Here is a 23,110-nt window from a genome sequence, read left to right as displayed (position 1 = left end):
ACTGATCAGGGAGGTCTCATTGCAAAGGTGATGCTTGATCAGATTTCTGAAGAGAGAGTAAGGGGAAGCCTGTTGCAAAGATCCTGACATGGGAATGTGCGTATTTAAGGGACCAGTGCGACTGCAGAGGAATGAGAGGGGGAGGGCTGTAGGTCAGTGATGAGATCAGAGAGGTAGCAGACACTCAGAGCTCACTGGGCCATTGAAAGTTGTCAGGACTGGCCTTTTCTTTGCCATGGAAAACCACTATATAGTTTTCCACACAAGAATAAGTGTGGGCTCTCAGTCCTGGGCGAGAATGGAAGCAGAGACTGACCTAGTGAGGAAGAGTGGTGGGTGGTGATATCCTTGACCAGAGCGGGCGGGGAGGTCGTTGAGATCTGGATGTACATTTTCAGGTAATGTAACAGGGTTTCCTCATAATTTGCTTGGTATGTGAGAGAGTCAGTGTTGACTCTAAGGCTTTTGGGCTTAGGAGCAGCAGTAATTTGGTTGTAATTGACTGAGGCAACTTAACTGATGATTCTAGAGGAGGAGATTTTTGATACAGGTGAAGTGAGGAAGGGGAAATCAAGAGTTTGATTTTGAACATGACAGCTTTGAGAGTCTTGTTAGACAACTAAATGAAAACACTGACAAGATAGAAGAGATATGGTTAGGGAAAGTGCTGGGCTATAAAAATGTACATTTGGAAGTCATTAGAGAACAGTTGGCAGCTTTTAAAGCCATGAAACTCAATACAAACTCTTTTGAGTGTAGATGTAGAAGAAAAGAGGTCCTGGAACTGAGCTCTGCAGTGACTAAAGTTGTGGAAGAAGAGAAAGAATAGTAGAGGACACTGAGGAGTGGCCCTTCAGATGGCCAAGCACTGAGAAAAGAACATGTCTAGAAGGAGAGTATATCAGGTGCAGCCTCAGGAAGCGTGATGCTGAAGTGTGCAGGTCATTGAGTCCTTGAGTGAGCCGTTGGGTGTGGTGAGGCCGATGCAAGGTTGTTGGACATGGACTCAATGATTGGATACTGCCAGAAAAGCCAGATTTTTCAAGGAGTTTTGCTGCTAACAGTAATGGGACTGAGGGATTTGAAGGGTTAAGAAAGATGTGAATGGTTAGTTGTGTTTTTTAAGATGGGAGAAATTATAACATGTTTACTAGTTAGTATCCAGACAATAACCAGAGGCATTTTTTTAGACTTCAGAACCCATGTGATGCTGTATGTCATAAGTTCTGCCACATCAGTTTTTCTCTCAACTAGACACAGTTGTCTACTGCATCCCTCTAAAGCAGTCATGTGGCCTTTAGGAGAAAGTGTAAATAGAACTGGATTCACTCTCAAGTCATTTGGGTTTCCTGTTTCCTGGAAATATCAACTAATAGAAAAATACTTCATCTGTCCAGATTTTTTTTTTCTTTCCTATAGGGGAAACATAGAGTAAGTTTTTGATAGTAAGAGGTTAAAGGGAGCCGGGCACCATAAAGCCTGTAATTCTAGCTACTCAAGAGGCTGAAATAGGACTGCAAGTTTGGAGCCAGTCTGGGTATGTTAGTATAGATCTGTCTCAAACTAAGTGATAGTTTGTTTTTTTTTTTAAAAGAGTTAAGGATATAACTCAGTGGTAGAGCACCTGCCTAGCATGTATGAGGCCCTGGATTTAATTCCTAGTACTGCAGGGGAAAAATTTAGAGAGCAAGACTATTATAGAAAATTGAGAAAGAATATGGTCTTACCTAGTGTTCTTAAGGACATTTCAGAATCCTTCGATTATAGTAGAGATCTAATTGAGTGGTAAATCTGTATTTGTATTCAGGAACAGAGTACAGTGTAGGTTCGATGACTCATCTTACAGTACAAATGAATTTACTTATATAAGTTATTGTAAATATTATTCTTTCTCTGTAAGATGTGAGTTGCTTCCATATTTTCACATTTAAGAGAAGGAACCTGGAGGTGTGTAATAATGCTTGAATAGAATTAACAATGTAAACATGTTAATTTTTTGTTTGTTTTTTAACTCAGATTAAGAATTTCTTGTCAAAACGGGTGCTGATAATGTATTTTTTCAGTAAGGTAAGAATATGAAGTTAGAGCCTTGAGAATTAAGAGGGAAAGTGAAATAGAGGTGAAGTAGTAGAGAGGATCTGATTTGTGAATGTTTTAGATGTTAATCCCAGCAAACCCTGGATCTTTGCATAGCAGGTCACTAACCCTCTGTGGGCAGCCCTTGCCTCCCATCTCCCCATAGCAGCTGCTTCAGCTTGACTCTGAAGTTGGCCTCCTGAGACTTGTCTGCTGGCAACTTTGTGTTGATTTGCATCAGTTCCTTCTGGTGTGTGACCAGTCTCTTTCTGATGCTGCCTGGCTCATTTTCCTAATGTTTTTGTGACTAATTGCTGTTCAAAAAGAAGATGACTGAGTTAGATGACACATTAGATATGTGATGGATAGAAAGTTGTATTTCAGATCACAAACAAAAGGACTTTCTGTCTTGTCTAGCAGCACTTCCAGCTGCCAGAGGAGAGAATTTTAACTGTGGAAGCTAAAAAATGTTTTTTTCTGTTTTACTTGGCCATATCTATTGTGTGTTAATTCTTTGATGAAAAAATCTTTGCCCATGTGTATGGGAAAGAATTTTTATTCATAGTTTTTTTTTTTTTTTTTTGGTACCAGGGATCAAACTCCTTGTGCTTGCCACGGAGGTGCTTATGCCACTAAACCCCCAGCTTACTTTTAGTCTTTTATTTTTTTTTTTTAACTTTTTATCGGTTCCGGGGATCGAACTCACGACTGGCTGCTTGCAAGGCAGGTGCTTATACTGCTGAGCTAAATCCCCAGCCCCTACTTTTAGTCTTTTAAATCTAATTTCACTCTTTCTGTAGATGTTGTAGTATTAGCAGATGGGCTAATATTGTACATATTTGATTAATCCATTCACATGAAAGTTTACATTGATATTCATTTTTATTATTCAGAGTGATCCTGAATATGTGTTAAAGAAAAAAGAGATGTGTGTGTCCCTGATACAATATAGATACACGTGTTATTTCATGTTCTTTACAATTGAAGTGGAGCTCTACCCAACTAGTTACCTTTACCAAAAAGTAATCTGGCTTGGGCTGTCTATTATGGGAAGGTATCTTGTCCTTCACCAAGAGCATGAGGGTATCTGAAGTTTCACTTCAGTGCTCGGCTTCAGAAAGAGGAGAAGAAAACTTCACTTAGCATGTGAACCATGATGTTTCACTTAGTTTCTTTATTTAATTCTAATAACATTCTTGTGAGATGTACTTTTTGGTTCCCATTGTACAGATAAAGAAACCTGAGGCTCAGAGTCGATCAAGTAGCCTAAAACATATAGTCAGTTAAATTATATAGAGTACATGTTGACCAAAATCTTGTTTTCCTTTGGAAATGAATGACTGCTTTTGATTTTAATTTTGTGTGTTGATCTGTGGTATGATGAAGAGTTGTAGACATTGTAATATGATGTTGAAAAATATTTTTTATCAGCCAGTATTTACTAAATAGGTCAGTTGATACTCTATCCTACCTGAGCAATGTTTTTGGTTTGTTTTTTTTTTTTGTTTTGTTTTTTTTTTACCACACATCAAACTCAGGGCCTCACGCTTTCCAGGCTATCACCCTGGCCCTGAGCAGTGGTATATTAAAGAAGGTTGGGTAGGGTTTTTTTTTTTTTTTTTTTGGAGTGGCGTTGAGAATAGAAAATTTAAGATAAATAATATTGCCAGGTATTGTAGTGCATGCCTATAGTTCCAGCACTCAAGAAGCTGAGGCAATGTGATCACTACAATTCAAGGACAGTCAGGGCTACATAGTTCAAGGCAAGCTTGAAGGCAAGCTACATAGTGAGACCCTATCTTAAAAAAAAAAAAAAAGAAAGAAAGAAAAGAAAGAGCTGGGGATTTAGTTCAGCAGCATAAGCACCTGCCTGGCAAGTGCAAGGTCATAAATTCAATCCCCGGCACCAAGAAAAAGAGAGAAAGAGAGCTAATTTTTATTTACGTTGTCCCCTCATTGTAAAGTGAACTTTTTAGCCATTGTGTTACAGTTTTTCTGAGTGGGATTGAGCACATCTAATTTTACTCTAAATGAGAAACTAAAGCATGTACAGATTTAGAGACTTGGGCAGGGGTCACAGTAAGTTAATCACAGGATGCCTTACTGTGGTTTAGTCATATTGTGCAAGATTATATTTTAGATCTAAATTCTGAAGAGGCAGCTGTGATTTTTGTTGTTATAGTCTATACAGTTGATGCAGTGTTTGTTTTTGCACAGAGGAGCTAACTTAGTGTTTTTGTTTGTAGCACCCAGAAACCTCCATTCAGGCAGTTTTTTCAGATGCCCAAATGCATATTTGGGCATTAGAAGGTGAGTAATCTCTGAATAGTAACTATGACTTCAATAAGTTAAATTTTATCCTTTTGTTTCTGTACTTCAAAATATGCATTGTATATGAAAACTTAGTTGTTAAAGAGCTGTTTCTTTTTACCATTTCGATACTACTTCTCAATGCTTAAGTACCACTGGGAGAGAGTTTTCTGCCATCCTATGATGTGTCCTCCTAAGAGCTGTCCCTCTATTCTTTTTCTTTCTAGAATCCATTGTAAACTCAGCATTAAAGTTTTTTCCTTATTAGAATTAAGTTTTGTCATCTTCCACCTGTTTTATATTGTAATCTCCCCTCTTAAGAGTTCTTTTCATGTTTAGAAAATTGTTCTTGGATAGATGAATTGCAGATAGATTTGCCTGTTTTTCACTTTTAACTTTCTTCTTTTTTTCCCTTAGGTCTCTCTCATTTAGTAGCAGCATCATTTACAGAAGATAATTTTGGTGTTGTCCAGACTACATTACCAGCTATCCTTAACACTTTGTTGACACTGCAAGAAGTATGTAATTCTGTGTTGAACGTGGGTGTGATTATCCCCTAATCCCCAGGTTTTGTGTTTATTTCTTTTTTCCTTATTTTATTTTTTTATTTTGATTGATTGATTGAGATAGGATCTCATGATGTAATTCAGGCTTGCCTTGAATTCACTATGTAGACCACACTGACCTCAAATTTATGGTCATCCATCTGCCTCAACCTCCCAAGTGCTATAATTACATGCATGTATCACCATACCCAGTCCTGTTTATTTCTTATATATTCTGTTTATTGATTAGCTAAACATGTTTTAAGTTAAGATATCCATACTATTTTGACCTCAAGAAATCGTTAGAAAATCGAGAAAAGTTTTAATTTGTTTAGAAAAAGTATAGAAAAAGAAAGTATTTTAAACCCTGGTATTAAACAGATAAATTAGGATATTGGAAATTTGTTCAGTGACATTTGTCTCGATCCTTACACAATTTGTAGCGACTGAAAATAGTCTGTAGTTAAATCTTCCAGTGAGATAATCTGTCTCAGCCAGAGCTAAAGAGTTGAGGTCTGTAGGTGCTCTTTCTCTGGCTGAATCTTAGTTCTAATTACAGGTCTTTAATCCTGGACTCTCAAAAAGGCAAAAAAATAAAAACGCGTGCTTCCTGCTTTCTAGTAGGCGTCCTTTCCTAACTTCTTACTGGGCAATATAATTTACTCCACTTTAGAATATTAGTTGTATCATGTGAGAGGTGTGAACACTTACACTTGAAGCATTTAGACATAAAGGTTGAGGAGTGTGGTTTGCTTTCTGTAGGAGATGGTGTTGAATTGACCTGAAGAGTAACAATGAGAGTGTGTTTGGGTCTTGGGAAGCTATTAAAGATATGAAGAAAAACACACACTGTACTTCTTTTCTTCAAAACAGAGTTCCTTTTACCTCTAGAAAATCTTATTGAAACCAGTGATTTTTTTTTTTTCTGTTTTCCAGTATTATTTTTGCTCAATTTCACGTCATATATGTTACTTGAGACACATGTCCACAAGAGTAGTTTTATTTGTACTCTTTCCCAGCTATGTTTCTCCAAAGAAACAATGTCGAGTATTTCTCTTGATGTTTGGCAGGGCAGCCATAACGTGGGCACGACCTGGGTCTTTATAATGTGATCCTCATTACAGTCTTGTGGAGGTATTTTGGCATTGCTTTACTGGTGGAGAGTGTATAGCTCAGAGACTGATGTGTGTCTCATAGGTAGTAGACAGAATGCACCTGGTCTAATTGCGAGGCATTGATAGTGTAATAGACCTTTGGAGAAGCTGCACATCCAAGTTCCTTCAGCTTGTCTTCTATCTTATCTTGAGTTGTCCCTTACCCATCGCCACTCTGTGACATACATGCATAGGATTCTTTCTTGAGAAAGAACTATTTTACCTTGGAACTTTTTGGACCATGAACTGCAGTACAATTAAGATGAACTCAGAAAAAGGGGTGGAAGGCATAGGATGGAGGGAGGAAAAAGAAAGGAGAGAGGGAGGGAGAGAGAATATTCCCAGTACGGGGTGGGGGCAGTTTTGTTGAAACTTACTGAATTGATTTCACAAAGATCAAACTGCCTTAGAGGCATTCTTCACCAAAATCACTGTTTTTACCCTCCTGTCAAAATTCCTAGTTCTTCTAGCTGACCAGAAGAAAAGCAATCTATTTACTTGACTGTTTTCATTCATACCTTTGGGTAAGACTGCAAGAATTACGTATTTGTCAAAAAGTCAGGCCTCCCTTGACTTTAAGTTACATGATGATGCATGCCTGTAATTCTGGTACTCAGGGAGGCTGAGGTAGAAGAATTACAGGTTGTAATCCTGAGCAATTTGGCAATTTAATACGATCTGTCTCAAAATAAAAAAGACTGGATGTGTAGCTCAATGTAAAGGCTCTAGGTTTAATCCCCAATACCATTTTAAAGTTCAGGCCTTACTTATATTGAAACGGCAGTTACGATAGAGAATACTTTTGAAGAGCAGAGTAGCAAGTGGCAAAGAGGCCATTTTGGGGGGCTTGAAGGGGTCACAGGAACAAAGAAGCTAGAATTTAGCTTCTGAGTGTTAAAGTCCCTCCTTGCATACGACTTGTGGTGTCTGTTTTTCCTGTCCTGCATCATAGTTCCCCCTTTTTCATGCTTCACAGTCATATACTGACTGCCTCCAGGTCTTTCTTCCATCCCCACATCCTGAGGTTGATTGTAATGAGCAGTTCAGGATCCACTTGAACAATGTATCTCATACCTTCACTGTACATTTCTTTGACTTCTTGTCACTGTGTATTTGTATACCCTTTACCTACAACTATCACCTCTTTATCTGCGGAACAGTGTCTCTGAACCTTGCAATCCCAGGATTCTACCCTCTATAAACCAGAGTCCTTAAATGGTCTTCTAGTAAAGATCTGATAGTATGGTGAAGCCTGTGAACTCTTTCTCAGAATAATATTCTTAAATGACAGAAGTACATAGGATTAGAAAGAAAATCAATCATACTGAATTATAGTTATTAAGATGTTAAATTTTTATTTGGGTGTGGTGGTACACATCTATAATTCCAGCACTCCAGGAGGTTAGAACTACAAAATTGCAAGCTCAAGCTCAGCCCAGCTCATCCTTAACAGTTTAGTGACTTAGTGAGACTCTGTCTCAAAGTAAAAAATTTTCAAAGGGCTGGAGATACAGTTTATTGCAAAGGCCCTGAGTTCAGTCCCCAGTACCTCAATCAGTCAACCAATTTGTGTGTTTTTAAAGTATTGCATTAAATAGCAAGATCTGTCAGTCTACTAACTCATCATTTTGAATAGTGAAAAGATGAATGGTAATTCAAGGTAAGTACAACAATAAAGTGATACAAGAATATTGGTGATCTCTCTTGGTCATGATGGCAAATGAAACTGCTAATGCTTCCTGTTATGATTATTGCTTACATTCATGAATACAACATGCTGAATTTTAATTTAGAGCTTAATAAAAATAAACATGTAAGGTTTTTTGTTTGTTTGTTTGTTTTGGTACCAGGGATCAAACTCACAACCTTGTGCTTGCCAGGCAGGCACTTGTGCTGCTGAGCTAAACCACCAGTGTAATTTTTACTGTTCTGTATCCTGTTTCTTTGTCTTTCAACTCCTTGGCTAATATGTCTTTCCCTTGCAGAGTAGACCTTCTAATCTGTCATTTCAATAGCTTTGCTAATTCTGTTAATGCCCTGTCACAGTGGAGTACAGCTGTACTCATATGGCAAGACTCCCCCAGGATCCACCCTACCCAGGCCACTCTTTGTCCATCCTCCTACCCTAGCTTTATTTTTAGGCTGTTGGCATTCCTGTCCTGAGTTATTATTGTGACCTTTGCCTCACTGAACTAATGACCCTTCAAGCTCCGACTGCAGCCACTCTGCTGCCCTTCCTATGAGCCCTCAGCTCCAACCCCGCCTTGCACCACCTCCCACCACTCCCCAGTGGACCTTATTTTCTTAAGTGTAACTCTGACTCTGCATGATGCCTGTTCCTGGTCTCCATTCTAGAACATGCTTTGGTCTCTTACATGGTAGTGTGCTGTAGTTCCCTTCTGGACACTATATTGTCTTAACTGACTGTCACTGTCTTAAGTCAGAGCACATTTCTGTATCCCCAGCATCTGATAGAGTACCTAGCAAGTGACAGGTAGTTATCAAATGCTTGTTAGATGGCTTCACTGCTGGTTGAATGAGCAAACACTTATGTTCTGAGACCAGAATTGAGTGGCAGTTCTGATGCAGTGGTTTGATTATAATGATCCCAAACTGCTCTTTTATTCAGAGGCAGGATTGTGGTTGCGGTGTTATTTTTATGAGTCCTGTTATATGTTCTGGGTTTAAGTTCTTTGGTCTAAAGGAGATACTTATGTTTAGCAAAGAGAATAAATTCTAAGTGTCTCTGTAATTTAAGGCCAGCTGTACAATACCAGCCTTTGGTTGTTACTAAGGAACAGTTATATGGAAGCATTCTCTTCTTTTGTTTTACTTCTCAGTATCAGTAACATTGGCCATTTCCCTGTGAATCATTAAAGGCAAAATGTGAAAGGGACGGGGAGCCTTTCACTCTGCAGACCATGCAGAGCGGGGAGGGACGGGTATCTAGAGCAGCGGTTCCTTCCTGCCAGAGATCACAGCTCACATATTATCATCATTATGTTATAAACATGTATCTTGGATAGATTTGCAGCAGTTTCTCAGATTTTACCTGCTGTGTCTGGGTTAATTAAAATACAAATTCATGGGACTGACTTGATAGTAGTTATTTTCATATCAGTGGATGAAGAGCAAATACTATGCTGTGGAAACTCAACATTTTTTATGTTGTCCTTTACAAGTAACAGTTCGGGAACCAAAGTGACAAGAATACTTTTTTATTTAAAAATATTGTGGTGAAATATATGTAACAGAAAATATACTGGTTTATTCATGTAGGGTTTTTTTTTTTTTTCTGTCATTATTGGGGATTCAGCTCTGAAAGTACTGAACTATATCCCCAACTCTTTTTTTTATTTTTTAAGACAGGGTCTTGCTAAGTTCCCTGGGCCGCTCTCAAATTTGTGATGCTCCTGCTTCAGGCTCCCAGGGTGCTGGAATTGCAAGTGTGCGCTACTGTGCCCAGCCTGGTTTTTGAGAAGGCAGTATCACCCTGTTGTTATCACCTTGTAGCAGAGCAGCTCTGTCATATTCTTGCCCTTTTCATCTAAGGTCAGATTTTATCTACTTGGAGTATCAAAGTTTATGTTTGTGGCATTTAGAGATTTGTTCATGCATTAAGTATTATCAAGCAGTTAGTATGGGATAAGATACAAAATGGAAAAAGACATTGCTCACAGACTCATACTGAAAACTAAATTGTTCTAAGGCCACAAGGTATAGAAATGCAGCAGAATACACAACAGGTGAATCTAAGGTACTCTTTTAAAAAAAATTTTTTGTTTTTTGTCTTTTTCGTTTTTATCGGTACTAGGGATCGAACTCATGACTGCCTGCTTGCAAGGCAGGCGCTTATGCCGCTGAGCTAAATCCCCAGCCCCTTAAAATTTATTTTAAAGATAGTAAAATCCAACAAAACAAAACAAAGTCAGTCAAAACAAAGCAAAATTGGCACAGAACTTCAAAGCAAGATACTAGGAAAACAGCAATAGTGTCTTATCTTCACAATAGTAGACCATTCCATGAGGTATAGCAAAATCAAACCAAAAACAAAACAGAATAAAGCCCATCAAAACAGAATATTGAATATAGCAAAACAATCAGAACAGAGTAAAACAGTGAGAACAATACTGGATTTCAAAGACAACATACAAGGAAATCACCCTTATTTGCCATATTGCATACTGTCATCCTTCCAAGAGATGCTCAGACTGCTGACCCCAGGCCTGCATAATCAACTAGACAATACAAGCATTTAGTTGCTTTATGTACCTATCAACTCTGAACCCACCAGCTCCTTATGGGGTGGGGGTGGTGGTGGTGGTGGTGGTGTTGATTCTCGGCTCAGGCACCACTTTGCTCACTGGAGGCACTATTCTGACTTTTCTCTTCCTGGAACCCATGCAGCTTGTGCGGCTTACCAGAAAGAATGGCTAGTTGGCTTCCCTAAGGTGGTCTAGGTAGCAGGGCATAGAAAGAGAGGTATAAAGTCATTAATGATTTCCTTGAGGATATGGGGTTAGAAGGAAGAAAGGGGGGTGGAAAGGAATATTTTTGAGGGCCAGAACTTTGGGTTTGAAGTAGCATCTCTTCTTTGTCAAGAATTTTTTTTTGAGACTGAGTCTTGCTACGCAGTTCAGGCTGGCCCCTGAGTTCACTTTGTAGCCCAGGCAGGTCTTGAACTCTCAACAGTCCTCTTGCCTCAGCCACCCAAGTGCAGAGATTGATACAAGCATGTGCTACCACACCCGGTTTAGAATTTTTTTACTGTTTGCCCCAACATTTGTGTAGTGTTCCAAAAGAAGTGCTTTATAAAATTCTTGTGACAGCCCTGTGAGTTTGTACCAAGGCTTATTGTGCACAATCGAGTCTCAGAAAGACTGGGCCTATGGTATATTCATATCCCGTAAATGACTGAGTCAGAATGGGGAATGAAGCTTTTGGGCCTCAGGCCCTTAGCAGTCCACTGTATTAGACTACCTTTTGAGGCAGGGGAATGTACTTTTTCACTTCCTTTTTTTGTTTTTGGTACTGGGAATCGAACTTACAACCTGGTGCCTGCCAGGCAGGCACTTACGCAGCTGAGCTAAATCCCTAGCCCTTCACTTCCTTTCTTTCTTTATTTTATTTTAGTTTATTTTTATTTTGAAGGTAGTAGAAACACAACAGAACAAGACAGAACAGAGCCAGGTGAGACAATGTGGTAAAATTGGTACAGAACTTCATAGCAGGTTACCGGGATGACAGTAATAGGTATTATATATATATATATGATATCTCTTACTCTCATTATCTTCACCATAGTTGTCTAGCTAATTAGGTATAGTGAAATCAAACCAAAGATAGAACATATAAAACCAATCGAAAGAGAATATTGAATAGAGTAAAACAGTTAATCATAGTGAAACAAAACAGTGAAAACAACATTTGTTTTCAGACAGAAGATAGAAGAAGATCCCCCATATTTGCTATATTGCATACAGTTATCCTCCCAAGAGATGCTCAGACCTCTGTCCCCACTTGCTTACAGGAGGCGGGGTTGGGATGTTTGATTCCCAGCTCATGCACAGGTACAGGCTCACAGGGAACACAGACTGGGCTCCTCCTGGCTTGCGCCTGAGAGAGGCGCCCACCAAGAGGACAGGTAAATTGCTTTTTTGCGCAGCCGCCTGGGTTCCAGCATGGCCGTGGCCAGATCTCTGGGGCTGCTGGCTAGGTCTCTTCACTTCCTGTCTTAAGATGGAATGAATTTGTGGCAGAAATGCCAACAGGTGAGACCTGGAGTCAGGAATGACTTGTGTGAATTCCAATTCCTACTAATTGTTCAGTCTTAGAAAAGACATATACTGTATTTCTTTGGATCTAAGTCACCATTAATTAGAAGATGTATGTATCTTTATTTCAAAAACTAGAAAATGCAGACATGTGCATTATAAGACAGTAAATACAGTTATCTCTAAAGATAGTTTCTATAAGTCAGGGCTTTAGCTCAGTGGCATAAGTGCCTGCTTTGCAAAGTACATGATCATGAGTTCAATCCCTGGTACCAAAAAAAAAAAAAGATAGTTTCTGTATCTGAAGAATGGGACTGGTGATAATAGGTCCTACGTAATGGGGGTGTGAAGAAGGAATGAGATCATTCCTAAAGCACTGAGGATGCCTGGTCCATATTAAGTGTTCAGCAAATGTTAGCTCTTATTATTTTGTTTTCATTATTACTGTGTTGTATATAGAATTCTTTTTTTTTTTTTGTCTTTTTATCGGTACCAGGGATCGAACTCACGACTGCCTGCTTGCAAGGCAGGCGCTTATGCCGCTGAGCTACATCCCCAGCCCCTGTATATAGAATTCTTATACAGGAAAAAGGAGCATTATTTTAATCTTAAAACAATGAATTTAAAAAAGAATACATACATATATATATCTTGAAGTCCACCCAGTAGGCAAGCAGTGTAGGAGATACAGCTCTACACCCCTGAGTGACTGAGCAGAGTGATTTGTTTACTTTCTGAAATCATTGTCTTCATCTGTACAGTGGAAATACAAACTGAGTATCCTTTATCTGAAGTATTTGAGACTAAAAGTGTTTGCAATTTGGGGATTTTTTGGATTTAGGAGTATGTGCAGTGACTTTGAAGATTTCTAGTCCAAGATGGCTCCGAAATCCAAAACTTTGAGTGTAAGTTCTGGATTTCAGAGTGTTGTGGATTTCTAGTTATTTGTTGAATAAGGGATCTTCAACCCTGTAGTATTTTGTAGTTATCTCACGCTGATTATGTATTTCAGTTCTCCTAACCTTAGGGTATATTATTAAATGTTATAAACCATTGTTCCTAATTTATTCATGTACTACTTTCATAGATTTGATGATAGCTGTTTTTTACATACTTTTGACATGTTATGTTTTATTTCTCAGAAGTTTCATTTTACTCAGTATTTAAGCCCTTTTTGTTTTTTGGAAAATTTGCCATACTTTATGAATTTGTGTGTCATCCTTGCACAAGGGCCATGCTAATTTTCTCTGCATCACTCCAATTTTAGTATGTGTGCTGCTGAAGCAAGCCCTTGTTTTTGTTTTTAGGGTTTTTTTTTCCTGAGACAAGGTCTTGCAGTGTTGTAATTCAGGCTGTCCTTGAACTCACTATGTAACCCAGGCTGGCCTCGTGGCAGTTGTTCTGTCTCAGCCTCCTGAGTGCTGAGATCACAGGCAAGTGCCACATACCCAGCTAGAAATCATTTTGCTTTTCTTTTTATGGGCTTTTAATAATTTATTATTTTATTTCTTTTAATACAAATATTTTAGTATTTTAATACAAAAATTTTAAGTTTTATAATTTTTTAAAAGTTTTTTTTTCTTTTTTGTGATTTATTTTAAAGAGACTAAAACAAAACAGAACCAAGCAATTCAGAACAGAACAATGCAAGCAACAAAGGACTTCAAAACAAGACAATAGGAAATCAACAGTGGCTACCAGAATGTCTCTTGTTTTCTTCAAAGTAGACAAATCTTTTTGAGACAGGATCTTGCTATGTAGTTCAAGCTGGTCTTGAACTTACTGTGTAGCCTAGGCTAGACTCGAACGCACAGGAATCCTGCTGTCTCAGCCTCCCGAGGGCTGGTATTATAGGCATGTGCCTCTAAACCCTGTTCAGTAAGTCATTTTAAACACAAATTGGTTTGAAAAATATTCTGTTGCCATTGTAAAAGGAAAACTGGCTTGACTTGATGTAAATTGAATACAATTTGTAGTCTCTTATTTCGAACCCTGTCATTTCAGAATTCAGCTCTTTTGAATTAAAAAAATTGTGTGTGTGTGTGTAAGATACATTGTATATCACATTCCTCCTAATAGCTGGGGTACAATCCTCTGGTCAGATACATGGATGATTTTTCCCCACTGAGCAGCTATGCACATTAAGTGGATAAAACTAAATAGAACATGGCTGGGCAGGTTAGGTTTGACTGCCAGATGATTTCAGCCTACGTAACTTTTTGTTACCTAAGAAATTACAGAAGTTTATTTGATTTCATAAATTTTTGGATTTCACAATTGACGATGAAACAGTTAAAGTAGAAACATGAATAATTTTAAATTCTAGCTATGTGCTGTAGAGCCTGACGTAATGGTATATAACTGTAATCCCAGCACTGTAGGGAGATGGGGCACGAAAATCTCAAGTTCAAGCCTAGTCTGGGCAATTCAGAAATTTAGCAAGACCCTGTCTCAGAAGAGTAATAGGGCTGGGAATGTAACTCAGTGTAAAGGCCTTGAGGTTAGTTCCTAGTACAAAAGTAAAAAATCAAAGTAAAAGTAAAGCCAGGTAGGATCATGCATACCTATATTCCCAGCTACTTGGGAGGCTGAAGTGTGAGGATCACCAGTTCAAGGCCAGCCTACACAACATAGTGTGACCCTGTCTCAAAAGAAGAGAAATGTTAGAAGAACTGAGGCACTTGCCCAGCATGCCTAAGGCCCTGGGGTCAATCCCTAGCACCACAAAATAACACATAAATAAACAATAAAAGCGTAATACTGCATGAATTGTCAAGAAAAAGTCTAGGCACTCATCTTTGGGGTTTATTTTATTGTTTCTGCTTGGTTTTTAGCCTTAACTGAATATAGGTTTTTTTTGTTTTGTTTTGTTTTGTTTTGTCTTTCTCCTTTTTATTGGTACCAGGGATCGAACTCACGACTCCCTGCTTGCAAGGCAGGCGTTTATGCCGCTGAGCTAAATCCCCAGCCCTTAACTGAATATAGTTAATAATTCAGTTTTTAAAAAATGTTCTGTCCACAAATGGCAAAGAAAATAGCCAGGACAGTTATTTAGACAAGTTAGATAAGTACAGATAACATACTCTACACAGACTTTATAGAAGTATAATACAGTCCATCTGAATAGATTTGCATTATCTGGTGGTTATATTAATAATATATATGTAAAATTAATATTATTAATTTAACCCAGGATATCTAAAATGTTAACACATAAATATAATGAGATTATTTTATATTATTTTTCCCCACATGGCTTGGAAATCTGGTGTGTATTTTTTACATTACAGCATATCTGGATTCAGACCTGCCACATTTCCAGTGCTCAGTCATTATGTGTGGCTAGTAGTTACTGAATTGGACAGCATGGTACACCAGTGATGACGAGCCTTTTACAGGCTGAGTGCCCAAAGTGCAACCCAGGACCACTTATCACATAGTGCCAACACTGTACGTGACCTTGAATACTATTTAGTTCGTTCGTTTATTTTTTGATATAGGGAATTGAACTCAGGGCCTCAAGCTCATCAGGCATGAGGTTCTAGTCTAGAAAAAGCAACTCGATATCTTTTTGTCTTAAAAGAAAAAGAAAACATGCCATAGATTTGCCACTGTTGCTCTAGACTTTAATGATGATGGTAAAATTGATCACCTTAGATTTTCAGAATGAATCCAGTATCTGTTTTTGCTGAGAGTACACATGACAGAATTTCTTATTTATTATATTTGTGCACCAGAATTTTGTAAAGGGGTAAGTGATGGAGGTAGGAAACAGTATTGAAATGAAAAAGTCACTGGGTTGATCATTCGATTAATTAAATTTTTTTTTGTACTGGGGTTCGAACTCACGACTGTGCTTGCAAGGCAGGCGCTTATGCAGCTGAGCTAAATCTTCAGCCCCTAATTTTTTTTTTTTGAGAAACAGTGTCACTATGTAGCCCAGCCTAATTTTGAACTTACTGTGTAGCTCAGACTACTCTTGAACTTGTGATCCTCCTGCTTTAGTCTCCCAAGTGCTACGATTATAGGTGTGCACCATTCCTGGGTTTGAACTTGTAATTTTAAACCTAAGGATGCAAATATTTTGAAATTAGCATACAAAAAAATGGCTGTTCTCTCCTTAACAAAATTTGGGGGTATCCAAAGTTTTAAAAAATACTGCATTTTGAAGTATAATTGCAAATAACTTCAAGTACTGAGCTAGAAGCTATTAAAGATATTTCTTTAGTTTGAAATCAGTATTGATAAAATGGATGGGCAGCTACCGGAAGTTGTGTTCAGAGAGCATTACCTGTATCAAATGTGTATGTCTTCAAAACCTGGACAATACAGAATAGAAATTTGAGTTTGCTATGTTTATATTCTCATTTAATTAAATTTCTATAAGCTTACTTTACATTATCTTGTTGTTCTTCTGTAAATGCTTTGTAAATAACGTACATGTGTGTTATACAAAGGATCAAACTCAGCTAAAATAATTTTAGTCTATAAACATTTAAGAAGGTATATTGGAGCCAAGCATGGTGGAACATTCCTGTAACCTCAGCACTTTTGGAGGCTGAGGAAGGAGGATTGCAAATTCAAGCCCTACATGAGCAGCTTAGCAACTCAGCACGACCCTGTCTCAAAAAAATAAAAAAGGCTAGTGATGTGGCTTAGTGCAGATGAAGACTAGGTTCAATCCTCACTACCAAAAGGGGAAAAAAAGGTATATTAAGTTTAGGTTACAAATGATGACTTTTTCCTGACATGCTGAGAGTTAACCAGAAAGCATATAAGAAAATAACTTTTCTGTTATGATTCACAGTTATTTAATATTGCTTAAGTATTTTATTGTATACCAGCTCCCATATGGCCTAAAATTCTCTCAAGTATGTCCTCATACTTGGGAAACTCTCTTACAAGTAATTGTTATGAAAGAACAAATGGTTAGACTTGAAGTTAACATGGCATAATGAACACATGCATCAAATTTTGTTTTCTTCCCCAAAACTCTACTAAACTACAATAAAAAATCTATTAAAATACATAAATCCATAAATAGGAGAGGAACCGCATTTTCGAAGCTGGAGAGCAGATGGTTGAGATGACTCATTTAACAGATCCCAGAGGCAAATCCCAAGTTGGCAGTGGAAAAGCACTGGGTGCCTCTGGAACTCAGGGTGAAGGGTCAGGGACTAAAATAACATTTGGGTGTGAGGTTTGAAAGCAGGTCCCTAGATCCTCTGCTGCTCATTGCTCCTTCTCCATCCTGGCTTTATCTTCCTGCGGACTGGGTTGTGGGAGCTGTTCCACACCAGAAGGATGGGTTCACCCCTCCAGCAGGATTCTAGGAGGACTGGGAACTCTGACCAGTCAAGGAAAGACCTCAAGTGACCAAGTGAGTGAGTTCGCCCTGGACAGGCCATGCAGTTTACCTGTAGTGAAGCTGTAGTTAGTGATCCCCAGCCAGGCGCTCAGAGCTGTCAAGATCCTTCTCACAGTCAGGAACAGGATTGCAAATTTCTGAGGAAAAGCTTTAACACAGAAGGTAGAGACCAGAGGAAGCAAAGGGGAAACAAACAGCTTGAAAGAAACTGCAGAAAACAGAAAAGGCTATCAAAATGCAGATGCTAAAATAAAAACACTCAGATGACACAAAAGAGCTCTAGAAATTATAAACATCATGGCAGAAATAATTTTTAATTTTTTATTTTCAGTTCTGTGGTGCTTATATCCTTAAGCATAAACAATATGTTTGTACGTTTTTTTTTCTTGTCACTTTAGACATTATCTTGCCAAAGTAGACTAACACCTATACATACTTTACCTCTACTTCTCCCTTCTCTTAGTGTAGCTATTTCATTTAAAGATTAACCTTGCCTTTGGCCTTTAAAAGGTATTTTTGTTTATTTCTGCAATACCAATTATAAATAGAATCAATTTCACTTGTGAATTTTCACTCTGCCTTGTTTACTCTTGCTCACAGATGCCTAATTACGTAGAATTGGAAAGAAACATAACCTAGTTTACTAAATAACTTCATGTAAAGTTTATACTTTTTTTGCTGAGGCCCATAATAAAGACCTTGTTCTCTGTTACTCACATAAGAAGAGGAGGGTTCCAGTGTTTACTTCCCAACTTTGCATTTTCAGGCTGTTGGATTGCAGCTGCTGTTTAAGGCCCAGGTCTGCACTTGTGCTTGGTCCTGGTAACTGATAAATAGCTGAGCCGCTCTGATGTTTGGTTTTTAAACTGTTGAGTCTGATACACAGGGAGAGCATGTGTATGTATATGTGTATATCTGTCTGTGTTTATTTCAAATAAAATATTAGTTGTTGGGCCAAGTTGGCTTTCTTGATAATTTGAATTAATGTATTTTCCTTTTGTCCTGGTCTAGGCAGTTGACAAGTTCTTCAAGCTTCCTCATGCTTCCAGCAAACCACCTCGAATATCAGGAAGCCTTGTGGACACTTCTTATAAGACATTAAGGTTTGCATTCAGAGCATCACTGAAAACTGCCATCTATCGAATAACTACTACATTTGGCAAACACCTGAAGTAAGTTTAAGTGTTTTGATCTATAATAATAGATAATCCATGTTTAAGAAATTCCTCTGAGAAATAGAACTATTTAATACCCAAATGTTGAAAGTATTCTATCACCTTGATGATCCCACTGTGAGTTAACAGCTTGGATTTAGATTTAATATTTGTAGTTTAAAATGTTGTAATCTTTGGAGCGTTTTTTTCTCTTCTTTTTTTTGACCAGGGATAAAATTCATGACCTTGTGCCTGCCAGATAGGCGCTTACACTGCTGAGCTAAATTCCTGGCCTGAAGCGTTCTTTCAAATAGACAAAAGAAGATAAACTTTTTGTTTTTTGCTCTTTTCCTTTTTTTAAAGATAAAAAGTTACAAAAACAGCAAATATAATTACGTATATATTTTTATTAAATTATCAAAAGATCCATAAGAGACAAAGAAGGTAAAAAAGACCAAATATTTATCTAGAGAAGTGTATTAAAAATACTCATGCTATTAAATTTCAGTCAGGAAGCTGAGACTAGAGTGAGCACAGTGTTCAGGGTGTTCTGTGAATTCTGCTGGAAAAACAGGGAAGATCACAACACCCTCAGAAGTGGCCAGAGAAAAAAGCAAACTGATGTTCACCGCTTTGCTTTCATGAAATGAACTGGCTAGAAATGAACAGGATGAGGGATGGCAATTTATTACTACACCATGTTCATCAGAGCTGTAAGTGAGCTATGGAAGGCGGAGAGAGTGCTCTGCTTTCTTTGTTTGCAATCAGTAAGTAGTTTAGAACGTCTTCATATCACCTGCTTTTGGAAGTATATTTCTGTTTACTTTCCTACTACCTAGCAGTAGCAGTAGCAAGTACTTATTGGGCACTTTGGTTTTGTATGGGAATATATAGAAGACTAGATAATCCTCTGCCATTAAGACATTCAGAATATAGTCATTAATGAATTTAGACAATGAAATACACATGTTTCATATTGATGACACAGCAAACCAGGAAGAAAAAGGGGAAATAAGGATTTATTAGGATATAGATGACTGATTATAATTATGAGAATGAAATTATTGCTTGGTTTCTGTTCTTCAAGAAGAGGCATTTATAGCATTCAGGATTTTTTTTTTTTTTTTTTTAAACCAGGGATTGAACTCATGACTTTGCACTTGCCAGGCAGGCACTTATACCACTGAGCTAAATCCCTGGCCAAGAAGAGCCATTTTTATATATGTATTCAAACTGATGAGTAGTCTGTTTTGTACATTCTGTGGCATGCAGTGGATGATAGACTATTAGAAGTGGAGTTAGAACATTCTGGATTTGTCTGGTTACGTCACTGACTATCTGTGATGTGGGTGAGTTACTAAGTGAGTTTAAGTAACTCAAGCTAAGATTATGCAGGTAATAAATTGTAGAACCAGAATTCACCCCCAAATTTTTTTAACCTGGTGGTCTCATTTATAGTGTCTATACTCTTTCTTTGTTTTTGTTTTTTGGAGACACAGGGTCTCACTGTGCAGTTCAGACCGGCCGTGAACTCACTGTGTAGCAGAGGCCGGTGGCCTCGAACTTGCAGCAGTTCTCATACCTCAGCCTTATGAGCACTGAGGTTATAGGTGTGCACCACCATGTCTGGCTGCAGCGTCTGTCCTCTTAACTGTTACACTGTGTTATCTCCCTAGGGGCTTGCTGTGCAGTTAAGGCTGGCCTTGAACTCACTACGTAGCCCAGGCTGGCCTGAAACTTGCTGTAATCCTCCTACCCCGGCGTCCTTAGTGCTGACTCGTGAAGTAAATTCTTGAGCCCTAAAAATTATCCAAGACCACTTACTCCTTAGAGACATTAATTTACACTTGCTTGTTTTTTTTTTCTTTCCCATGGGAATTAAACATACCGAGTAAGCATTCTACCACTGAGCTCTGTATTTCCAACCCATTTTGCTTTGTTTTGTTTTTTTTTTTTTTTTTTTGTTTTAGACAGGATCTTGCTATGTAGTCCAGATTGGCTATATACTGGTGATCCTCTGGCCTTGGCCACCCAAGTGCTGAGATTATAAGAGGTACATCACCCTCCCTGGCCTCCTGGCCCTTTTTAAACTTTATTTTGACAAAATCTTATCCAAGGTACTAAGTTATCTAGGCTGCCCTAAAACTTGCATTCCTCCTACCTCAGCCTCTCAAATAACTGTAATTACACGCATGTGCCTCCATGTTTGGTTTTTTTCTTTTAAGTAATAAATTTTATTGGGTATATTTGAGGTGTATAACATGTCATAGTATACAGATAGATAATAAATTAGTTACTATAATGAACCAGAGTAACATTCTATCATCTCACATTGTTTTCTGTTTGACAAGAATAGCTAAACTATTTAATTAACAAAAAGTCTTATAATCTTATTACGGTCTTTATGTTGTACCTTAGATCATCTTACCTATTTGCTGTTTTGTATCTTTTGACCTATATCTTCCCACATCACCCATTATACTCTCTAAGTAAATTTTATTTACATCTAGCCTATGACAGTCAAAGTATATGGTAAGAACAGAGATTGATGTGGGTAAGGGTGGCTCACTGCCTGCTTTGCAGGGAGACTCGTGGGCAGCCACAAAGTGGTGTTGGGGTTTAGAGCTTGAATTAGAGACAGCAGCTTCAGTAGCACTTCCTAGAGAGCAGTGTTTAGCATGTGAGTCAAGAAAGTCATTACGTATGAAGGCATTTTCAGTGATATGTAGCCAAATGATTAATAGTATAATGGTAGTGATGTTACTCAAGAACTAGAGAACCAGAATCTTTGATGTAGTCACTTTTTATCCAAAGGTTTAAGAGAAAAGTTTTACACCACTTTCAGTGCCCTAATTTTGTCAAGGTGTAGTGTTTTTGTAATGATGAGAGTGGAGAGGAAATTCTCTCTCCATCTAAAACATAACTTATGTTCAAAGGGAAAAGTAAATCTAAACCACCAAGCTGTTACCTTTGAAAGCAATTAATGAAGTCTATTGTGTTTTAACCAAACATTTTAGTTTAAAGGATTTTATATTAAAGACAATTCAAATACTCCACAACTCAAAGATAATGTTGAAATCTGTTTTGAATAAAATAATAAAATCCAGAAAATCTACTGCAAGGCCTGGAACTCTGCACAGCAGGTTCCACAGCAGAGCAGGTTAAAATCGATGCCTTCCCTTGTCAGTCTCAATTTGCTTTGGTTTTAGAAGGTAGAAGCATGCTGCTACCCAGTGCAAGCCTCCTCTTCATTAGATTAAAAAGGTTTTCATCCAGCTCTTTCAAAAGTACTAAATAGATGAAGATTTCTATTCATTTTTAATTGTTTTGAAAAATATTGACTCTGTGCTCTGTGGTTCACTTAATATGCTTAATGTAAAATAAAGCTTATGCTTTGAATTTATGTTTCATTTAGTGCTGTGCAAGCATCTGCAGAACATCAGAAAAGACTTCAACAGTTCTTGGAGTTCAAAGAATAGTTCAGTAATATAAACTGTGTTCATTACACTGCTGATATAACTACAGACGGTACAGTAAATGTTCAGCATTCTTGGATCAGAAGAAAATGGACTAATTAGATGCTTCCTTTGTCGTGGTGGTTGCTTTGAAAACTATACTTTAATGGGAGAAATCATGGAAAGAAATTCTCAACAGAATAACCAAAAACTGCCTTTTCTGTACCGATCACTTTTTTTGTGTGTGTGGTATAATAAAATCTTTATTCATTTTACAAGAGCATTGATGGCAGTAGAAATGTCTCTAGCTCATATAGCTTAATAATAATAACACAAAATTTTGTAGAATTTACTTTTAAAAAGAGGGGAGCCACTTCAGAAATTAAAATAGATTGACTTAATCTGGACTTTCTAATCATTCTGAGACCAGCGCTCTGGAAACTTGAAATACATAAATTTTTAAAACACAGTTGATTTATTGAAAGATAAAAATGGTAATAATGGGAAAAAATTCACAGAAAAAATACTGTCTGAAGGACATGTTTTGTTAATCTGGTAGGTTGTGTTTTTGTTTTCGGGGATAAATTAAATTTGCATGATTGTCCCAAAAAAGTCTCAATTTACAGATGTTAACTCTATATAAAGGAATGCAGAAAAATTCATTTTTTTAAGTTAAAAGATTAAACATTCACATTTGGGTTTTGAGACACAATTAACCAACATGTATGGATTTATTTTCTATCATGCTAGTAAACAGTAAGTATATGGGTATTTTCTCAACTAGTTTTGCTTTCTTTTTCTGGAACAAAACATTAAGGGATTGTAGAGTTTTTCTGAGTGAGAGAAGAGGTTTTGCAAGAAAAACTGGGAAGTGTTTCCTTCTTTCTCCACTGTTTATCTTCATTAGATTACATCATTTTGTGCAGTTTGTCAGGCCTCACAAAGAGAGCAGCTTCTGCCGTGTTAACCAGCTAATTAAAATATAATAGGAAAATCTTTAAAGCCAGAAATAATTTAGTCATCAAATACCAAGTGGAACTGAAACGTGGTTTACTGTCCTGGGGAGTGTGTGTGTGTGTGTGTATCCCAAATGTGAGCAGGTAAGGTCATTTGTTAACTTGGTAGATAAGACTTCTTCAGGTCCTGGTGGTCAGTATTCATTGGAATAGCTTTGGACTAAAATGGTCCTTCATAATTCTTTTCCTAGTGTCTTTTCCCTTCAGTGTCCCCCAATTTTTCCTTTGACATGAGCACAGTATTGTATATAGAGCTTT

The 23,110-nt window shown here is 37.7% G+C and overlaps 1 protein-coding gene and 1 non-coding gene across 2 annotated transcripts in view; one reads left to right on the top strand and one right to left on the bottom strand.

The window, feature by feature from the left end:
- Ndc1 (NDC1 transmembrane nucleoporin) overlaps window positions 1–22,116 on the top strand; it is a 56,719-nt gene extending 34,603 nt beyond the window's left edge. Inside the window, exons 14-18 of the mRNA XM_013146259.3 lie at window positions 2,017–2,067; window positions 4,323–4,386; window positions 4,804–4,904; window positions 18,239–18,399; window positions 21,797–22,116. Of these exons, the coding sequence (XP_013001713.2) occupies window positions 2,017–2,067; window positions 4,323–4,386; window positions 4,804–4,904; window positions 18,239–18,399; window positions 21,797–21,860 (441 nt within the window). The 3' untranslated portion in view covers window positions 21,861–22,116. The remainder of the gene's footprint in view (window positions 1–2,016; window positions 2,068–4,322; window positions 4,387–4,803; window positions 4,905–18,238; window positions 18,400–21,796) is intronic.
- LOC111755282 (U6 spliceosomal RNA) lies at window positions 13,044–13,146 on the bottom strand. Its single transcript, XR_002789852.1, has one exon. It is a non-coding gene; the product is annotated as a U6 spliceosomal RNA (small nuclear RNA).
- Window positions 22,117–23,110: the final 994 nt, after the last annotated feature.

This window comes from Cavia porcellus, unplaced genomic scaffold (assembly GCF_034190915.1).
Source record: "Cavia porcellus strain 051 isolate PalLab524CR breed Dunkin Hartley unplaced genomic scaffold, mCavPor4.1 scaffold_25, whole genome shotgun sequence".
NCBI lineage: Eukaryota > Metazoa > Chordata > Mammalia > Rodentia > Caviidae > Cavia > Cavia porcellus.
Note: the sequence above shows the minus strand (reverse complement) of the source record. Positions and strands in the feature narration are given on the sequence as shown.